The 8,535-nt window shown below is 51.5% G+C and overlaps 1 protein-coding gene across 1 annotated transcript in view; it reads left to right on the top strand.

Moving 5' to 3' along the window:
* AGRN (agrin) overlaps positions 1-5,947 on the top strand; it is a gene marked incomplete at its 5' end in the record, with an annotated part of 43,380 nt that extends 37,433 nt beyond the window's left edge. Inside the window, 5 exon segments of the mRNA XM_009699703.1 lie at positions 1,254-1,286; positions 2,795-3,019; positions 3,710-3,781; positions 3,783-3,802; positions 5,405-5,947. Of these exon segments, the coding sequence (XP_009698005.1) occupies positions 1,254-1,286; positions 2,795-3,019; positions 3,710-3,781; positions 3,783-3,802; positions 5,405-5,562 (508 nt within the window).
* Between the last annotated feature and the right edge of the window lie 2,588 nt (positions 5,948-8,535).

Here is an 8,535-nt window from a genome sequence, read left to right as displayed (position 1 = left end):
AGTGTCATGCATGCGTGCATATGTGCGCCCGGGAAGCCACAGACCCCCTCCACATGCATGTTCACAAGAGTTTGGGAGGTGTTCTGGTGTTTTGGAAGGGGCTTTTTTAGGAGCCAAGAATCCTCCTACGCTAGCCAGTGCCCTACAGCATCGAGAAGCACGTAGTGGGCTTGCACGATGGCTCTGCCACGTGGCAGTGCCCGGCTGTCCCTCTGCACAGAGATGAACCCCATCCCTGCAGGTGAGCAGAAAGCTGCTACCTTTTGTGTCCCGGCCTCTCCCAATGCTCTGCAAAGGGAAGGTCACCATTCCCAGCCTATTTTGGCTGTGCGTGCCCCATCCTGCAAGGGAGCTTAGCACTTCTTCCCAGATCCATCTGCTGGGATTTGGCCGAAGCACTCCCTAGCCTCGCCAGGGCTGAAGGACCCATTGGGCTGCCCATAAAAAGTAGTTTCTTCTGCCTCCAGGCAGACACCCGGGTGTGCCTTGGGCTGGACTAACACTCCAAGTGCTTCTCTCGGCTCTGCGGGCCAGGACATGCCCGTCCTTTTTTTTTTTTTGAACGTACATTTTTATATATGCATCTAGCTAGATCTGATTGTAATGCGGGGCCTGTAGCCCCTAACGCTTGCAGGCAGTGCCAGCAGGACAGCTGTAGTCCCGGGTTTCCCCGTCTCCATGCATGCCCTGCTGCCCAAGTGCCCTGAGACTGACTCAGAGACCTTACGTGAGAATTCAGCTGTCTGCCTAGATGGGAAAACATCCTGCAGCATCCCAAAGAACCAGCCTGAGACCTGCCTGCAGCTCTGCCCAGGAAAGGGTCCTCATGCAGGACCATGGACCAAAAACTCCCTTCCCTAGCAGTGCAGCCCTCTCTTCTGTCCTGGGATACCCATCCCAGCAGGTAGCACGAGGGATGAGCAGGAACACTGATGGTCCTGACCCAGGAGAGCATCGCAGAGTCCCTGCACTGCTGGGACAGGGCTGTATTCACTCGTTGGCATTATTCTACTCACCCTGGCTAAGCAACAACTTGCAAACGTGTCTTGCTGGCTTGAGGAAACTCAGCCCCAAGGGCAGTGGCTGAGGCTTCTTGCTCATACTGGGTGGTTTTCTCGGCTTGGGCATTGTGTAGGGTGAAGAGCTGTTGCTGTTGAGCAGGGCTGTTCCCTGTCTGTGAGCAGGGGGGGAGGGAAGGGTCCCCTCTGCTGCCAGGCGCTTATGGCATGCTCCCCTTTCTTCCCGCATCTAAGTCCCGAAGCGCTGGACTATCCTGCGGAGCCCAGGTGAGTTCTGTGCCAGGCTTTCAGCTCTCGTGTCTCGTGCTCTGCTGTTGCTGCCTCAGCATGTCTCCGTCTTTGTGCGTGTTCTGTGTCTCCATACCCCTGGCTTTTTATTTATAAGGGATACAGCTCTGCAGATGATGAGAGGAAACACGAAGGAAGCCCTGTCCCTCCAGCATAGGACCAGCAGCTCCTGTGTAGCTCCAGCTCTGGCCCTTGCTCCTGGGGACCTAGGCAGCAAATAGCAACCAGGGAGGGGAGAGCCTGAGTTACCTTGACAGTTCAGCGGGCTTCATGCAGAGCCCTTGTCCAGCTCTTTGGATGCAGTGTCCCTTGGGAATAAAAAGCTGTCTGTGTTGCCCATGTTGTCTGGTCTATGTGTGCACATGTGTCAGCAGTGTGTCTCGGAGCATCCCAGGAGAGTGGACGGTGACTCCATATGGCAACCTCACCTGTTGCCAAGAGTCTTTTGCCGGTTCCAGAAGGGACTGAGCAAAGATGGGGATGCCAATGTGCGGGAAGCCTTCCTTCATTCCTCCCTTGGGAAAAGACATGGTGTCTAGGAGAAAGAAGGCTTTGCTGCCTCTGTGGGTGGTCTCCAACCCCTTCCAACTGCAGAGTGCTCATCATCACATGGTCCTCAGCCTCGGGTTCCTGTTGGGCTTTGGTCAAGCAGAGGCAGCGGTAGAGCAAATGCCTCCGAGGCTGATGGCTGCGTGGTGATGGCATGGGGAGAGGTGGTCCCCAGGCACCCCAACTCTGCCAGCAGGATGGTGAAATGGTGTCGACCCCAGCTCAGCTGCTGCCCGCAACCCTCCCGATCTGGCCAACAAGAGCCCTCTTTGTTCCGACCTCTCTCAAATGAAAGGCAGCTCTGTGGGGAAAACCCTTCTGCTGGCCAGATCGGGGCCAGCCCGGTGCTGTGTTCACCAGCCCACGTAACAGAGCTCTTCCCTTCAGCGCCTGCCTGTGGGGAAGCAAACCCAAGACTTGTGGGTCACAGCTCGTGGGGACTGATGTGTCTGAACTTTATGCTCCATGGAGGGCAAAAGCCCGGGGCAGTAGTCCCAGACTCCTGTCTTTGGAGGTTTAAGCTGGATGTTGAGGAAAACACTTCATCCCAGAGGAGAACTGTGCAGCCCCTCTCAGGTCAGCAGGACGATGGAGGAGGTCTGGTCTTGGTGCTCCAGCCACAGCTGCCCTCATCCAGTGCTGGCAGTGGTCCTGCTCTGAGTGAGACCTGGGTTAGATGTACCACCATGGTTAGATGTACCCCACCATGCACCAGGTCTTCTGAGCAGACCTGGGATTTTGCAAAGGCTGCGACCCCTCAGGCGCAGCAGGTAGGGACCGAGACCCCGTGATGCCAAGGTCAGTTGAAGGTTATCCTCAGCAGGTGAGCTAGTTGGCTGGGAACAGAGAAAGCTGCTCCGAGGAGCTGACTGGCTGCCTTTTGTAGCCACGTTTTAACTCTGCTCTGTCTTCTCCCCTGCTCCCCTCTCCCCGTGCAGCGAGAAAGCCTTGCAATCGAACCACTTTGAACTAAGCATCAAAACAGAAGCCACTCAGGGACTGATCCTGTGGAGTGGGAAGGGGCTGGAGCGATCGGACTACATCGCCCTCGCCATAGTGGATGGCTTCGTACAAATGACCTACGATCTCGGCTCCAAGCCAGTTGTCCTACGATCCACGGTCCCAGTCAACACCAACCGGTGGATTCACATCAAAGCGTACAGGTGCGAAGGCTAGCGGGAGGGGAGAGCAGGACTGTGACAGATTGCTCTGGGATGGGCAAGCTGTGAACTAGGGAGCCTGAGTCACGGCCGTGGCTCCGTGCCCTGTGATCCCCAAGGGTCATTCATCTTCTTGGATAATAATAGAGGAGAGGCATGTGGGCAGTGCCGCGTTGGAGGGGTGCGTGTTGTGACACGCCTGGAAATGTCAAAGGGGCAGGCGCAAGGAGGTACGAAAGGTTCATGCCTTTTTATTTTAGCTGGCGGAGGGTTTGACATTCTGTTCGTGTTGAGCCCGAGCCATCCCTTTTATTTTTATTGATGGGGGGAGTGGTGAGTGGATCATGCGACTGGCATGCCAGGGATTTCTGCTGATGGGTCTGGAGGGTGCGGGAGGAAGCTGTGGCTGCTGGCAGGGACGGTGATGGGGCTGCGGGATGCCCGGGGGATGCCGGGATGCTGGAGGGGAGCACTCGCCACCGGCCCTGTGGCAATCCCCGGGGAGGCATCGCACCGAGGACCGCTCTGGGCGCAGCGACCTGAGGGAGAGCTCTGCTCCCCGCTCCTCTCCGAGTGGAGAAGGGCTGATGGTGCCCAGTGTCTGGATTTAGTGTAAAGCAGAGGGTGGCTCTGGGTTTTTCCTCTAAGGTTGCTCATCATCTTCTGTTTCTTCTTCCCACCCTCTGGGAGCAGGGTACAGAGAGAAGGTTCCCTTCAAGTCGGCAACGAAGCCCCCATTGCTGGCTCGTCTCCGCTTGGTGCAACATGATGGGGCCCTGTGGCTGGGTAAGTCGGTGTGGGAAGGGTGAACGTCCTCTGCCCCCTTTGCTGAGGGGCTCAGAGCTGGAGCTGGGACATTGATGCTCCCTCACTTGTTTCAACGCGACACCTTTGCCTCCCGGGTGGTTTTCACAAGTTTGACCTAAAAAAGTCCCCTGCTTGTTCTCTGCCTACTATGGTGGGATGCTAGGGATGGCTGAGGGACGAAGGGTTGGCTTTACCAAATGCCAGCCCTTTCCGTGCCACCGTGTCCCCTGAAGGGAGCCATTGGCTGGCCTGAGGCTCTGGATCCCGGGCTGCCGATGGCATGGAGCACCTTCTCCCTCTTCAAACTGGGAGCTCTCCCACTTGCCACATTCCCTCACGTGTGGAAACCTCTTAGTTCATGAGCCTCCCAGATGTTACTTGCTGGTGTAACTCTGGTTCCCACAGGTGAAACGGCTGAATTGAGAGAAGGGTGCTTCTCTCTGGAAATACGTAAATACCCGGATTTTATTTGTGCTTTATTTGCACAACAGAGTAAGCAGACCTGCCTGAACGTGCCCCTGTGTACAGCAGAGTCAGTTCCATTTGGTTTGACACAAGTATTTTGATCCTACAAACAAGAGTTTGGCCAGTTGCATCCATCTCGCCCTGCGTGTGGCAGATCTGTCAGCACAGACAAGAGGCTGGATCTGTCCTAAAACAGCTCAAATAGGGAAGAAATCCACCCACAAGTGTAGGATAATTGCCTTTAACTACAACCAGTCCTAATCTGAGCTAAGAGGATAGTGAAAGCCTTTCTGGAGCCTGAAGGGATGGAGGAAGGATGCCCGGTCCTAGGGGATGGTCCTGGGCTTCATCCGTCCCTTGAGGAAGGTGCGTGGTGCAGCTCTCCATCTCCAGGTTTAGGACTGGGCTTCACTGTAGCAGTCCTAGCGCTCGTGGTTGCAAGGGGGCACAAGGACGACAGAAATCAATGGCCAGAAATGTTCATCTGGGGATTTTGATCCTCTGTAATGAAGAACCAGTGAATTAGATTCTGTTGACACTTTTCGGAAGTGTCTCTTCTTATCTTCCCAGTCTAAGCCTGTAGTTTCAGGTCTAACCTGACTTACAAGGAGTTCGTGTTCAAAAATGTAGCCTTACCTCTGAAAAGAGAGTATCCCAGATGCCATTTCTCGTTCTGAAATCAACCTCGAAGTTACGTGGAAAGCAGAATTTTTCCATGAGAAATTTTTGCTTGGCTTCCCCACTGGCTCTTCCAAAAGTTTTGTTTGCCATCAGCCCTTCATCATCTCAGGGCCTGGAATGAGCCATACTTGCCATTTCAGTAACCGAAATAAAATTCGGTTTGAATTTGGGACTAAACTCCAAGGAAATGAAGTATTTAATGTTTAATTGGTATTTTAGAATGCAAGTCACTCTTTTAAGTGTCTTCAAGAAACCTGTATGTATTGGTTGGAACTGGCGTTTCTCTGATTGAAGTGCAAATAAATACTAGCCAGGAAAGAGGTTTTTCCCCGCTGTTGAGAAGGCTGCATGTGCGTGCATGAGTGTGCGTGAGTGTGCAAGGCTGCTGGGCTGTCCTTTGTCCTCCCACCCGACCTTCTGCGCGCTCTCTTGCAGGGGGACTGGAGAAGCTGAGCGTGGCTCACAAGCTGCCCAAAGCCTACAGCACTGGCTTCGTCGGCTGCATAAGGGACGTGATTGTCGACCGCCAAGAACTGCATCTGGTGGAGGACGCTTTAAACAACCCCACGATATTACACTGCTCAGCCAAATAGACCCCCCCCAGAGACCTTTCCTTCTCCTTCCCTCCCTCCTGCCTATTGCTGTAATTATTTTCTATTTTTGTAAACTTATTGCTTTTTATATTTTGGGGGGGGAGGGGGGAAAGGGAGGGGAGGAAACACCTTTTCTTTTGGGTTTTTTTTTTTTTTGTTCGGTTGCAGTCTATCCAGGTCGGTCAGACTCTAATCAAACAGCAGCAACAAAGAACAAACCTTGAACCAAGTCTCCAAGAAGTGACAGAAGAACTTCCCCATTGCACCTGCATTGTAAACCTTATTCATACTTGAAGCTTCTTTTTGGGTTATGTTTCCCCCTCCTTACTTGTGTTCTTGGGTTGTTGTTCATGCCCGTGGGGGGAAAGGATGCTGGTGCTGGTGAGACGTGGGGGCCTTCATGGATTCGCTGCCTTCCCATCTCAGGCCAAAGTCCCCTCGGCAGCGCTGGCTGAGCAGGGAAGTGGCCACCAGAGAAGTGGGAATTGCCCACCCTGCTTTGGGACCGGGCTCTGCCGAGCTTTCTCCTGGCCCTGTGTTCACCCTATCTCCCTCCTCCCCCCTCCTCTTCCTCTCACTATAATTTATGTGTGTAAGAATCTCAAGTGCTTTTCTCCTTTATGCTCTGTTAAAATCAGGGATGCCATGCACTGGAAGAGAGACCAAGGTCTACTCTGAGCAGGCAGAAAAGCATTGCTCTTTGGTTGTCTTATGACTGTTTGCTGGACTGAGAGGTGCTGTGGGGGAAATGTTGATTTCTCTGGTGGCTCTCCTTCTCCTCCTCCTCCTCTTGGACATGTGCAGAAGCAGCTGTGAAACCTCATTTCCACGCTTTGTGTTTATCCAGACATGTCCTAACCGCCTGCTTGCCCTGGCTGCTCTTCCCAAGAGCTTCCGTGTACCAAGCCTTGCCCTCCCCGTGCACCAGTGAGAACTTGCAGCACGTCTTCAAGAGCTGGAAGTGCTCTCCCTCTTCCAATGCTGTCCAACAGGCTGCGAGGGCATGGGGACTGGGTCCATTTCCACTTCAAAAAGATCCCTTGGATGTGTCCTTCCATGACCCATGTCCATTTTCCAGCCTCTGGGCATGACTTGCCCTCTGTCTACCATGAGGATGCTTACAGCTGGCCGGCATGTGAATCTCTGTAGAGCTGGTATTAGAGCCTCTCCCATGAAGAGTTAATTGGAGTTTTACCTTTGACTTCAAGTTTTTGCAATGCCCGGTGCAAGGCAGGGTCTTCCACGCCACCATCAAAGCTCCTCTGGATTCTGCCAGCCCAGCAGCAATAGCTTCAATGGAAATGGGGTGCGAGTCAGCTGTCGAGGCAGTGCTGTTTGGGAGAAGGATTTTAAGTGTTTTCTTCCTCCGTGCAAATCTGGAAAGCAAAAACTGTGGTGCCAGTTACAAAGCCAGTATGCGTGTTTCTGAATGAATGTAGGTGTGTTTGCGAGCGCCTGTCAACCAGCACGCATTTGCATGCGAACACTGAATTATTTATATTTTTTTTTTTTTTTGAAGAACAACAGATTGCAGCTATGAGAGAAATGACCCACTCCATTGAGGTTCCTTCTCCATGGGAAGAATTTACTGATGCTGTGTAGCATCTATGTCCCTTTCCCACCCTGAGATGGCGGCTGCGTAAAACCAGTTTTATGGAGCGTGCAGGAATTAATCTGAAGGATCCCGCCAGGTATCAGTTGTTAATTAATAGCCAGGGTGCTATCATTTTGCAGTTTTACCCTAAATATCTAGCACACCGTGTAGTATACCTTTGCAAAGTAGTGCACCCTTTAAAAATGTTTTTTCTTGCCACTAAATTTTGAGCCATGAAAAGTCAAATTACTTTTCTCAGGGTGAGCTCTCAACGCTGCTGTAACAAAGGGGAAGAACGTAGTGTAAAACCACTTGTGTTTGGTTTTGTTTTTTTTTTTTAATTAAAAGAAATCTACCCCTCACCTCCATCTATGCCAAATCTATTGACGTTCCTCTAAAAATCCAGTGGTTAAATATTTCACGGGGGGCTGTGCCCACCATGGAATGGAGACTCCGCTCTGTGCGTGTGTGTGTATGGCTGTGTGTGTGGCAATACCACATTTTCAGTGGCTACTGTATATAAATTGTGGTTCCTGGTGGGGAGTACTGTGCCTGTGTTGTGAAAGGGATGGATTGCTGTATTTTTGATCACGAGGTGTAGATAGACGGGGGCTAACTAGGACTGCAGGATGGGGTGGGATGGGAGGGAAGCGTTGAGACCCTCGATCTGTGTTTTGAGAAGGTGAATTCTAGCTGGGCAATGCAACTGCGTCGGCTGAGACCGAGGGCTGGATGTGCCAGGTCCGGAGGGAGAGGGGCATGCACAGAGGAAGCTGCTAATTTTCTAGAATGCCACTGAAATGAAGCAAGGGTCACTGCAAAAAAAAAAAAAAAAAGAAGAAGAAAAAAAAAACCAACGAAACAAAAACTCTGTCTGCTTTTGCTGGGGCTTGGAAATGCCTTAAAACAGGACCTTGCGTCCTCGTTGTCAAGCATCTTGAACCAAGGTCGGATTCAGCAGTGCTCCCTAGGGGCTGTGCACTTAACTTCGGCTTTCTTTTTAATAGCATTTATAACATGTATGTACAACAAAAAAAGACATTGATGTTTGGTTTTTTTCTGGGTTTTTTTTTTTTTTTTGCCTTTTTTTTAAAAAAGATGTCCATGTGGCTTCATTTATAGGGTAAATTAATGACCATTGTGAACTGCTGTATGAATTCTGAAGGGCAATGCACAGTAGAGGAGCAGCATGATATAACCATTACTAACTTGTGTCTTTCGTCAATCACCATGAAATAAAGTTTGAAAACTATTAAGTATGTTTTTAAGGGGCCTGTTGCTTTTTTTTATTCCTTTTGTACTTTGTGCCTCACGCTTGCTCGCTGGTGTCTTATCCATCCCCTGGGCAGATGCTGTGTGAAGTCAAACCGGTATCTCCC

Source organism: Cariama cristata, unplaced genomic scaffold, assembly GCF_000690535.1.
Source record: "Cariama cristata isolate BGI_N322 unplaced genomic scaffold, ASM69053v1 scaffold25574, whole genome shotgun sequence".
Lineage (NCBI taxonomy): Eukaryota > Metazoa > Chordata > Aves > Cariamiformes > Cariamidae > Cariama > Cariama cristata.
Note: the sequence above shows the minus strand (reverse complement) of the source record. Positions and strands in the feature narration are given on the sequence as shown.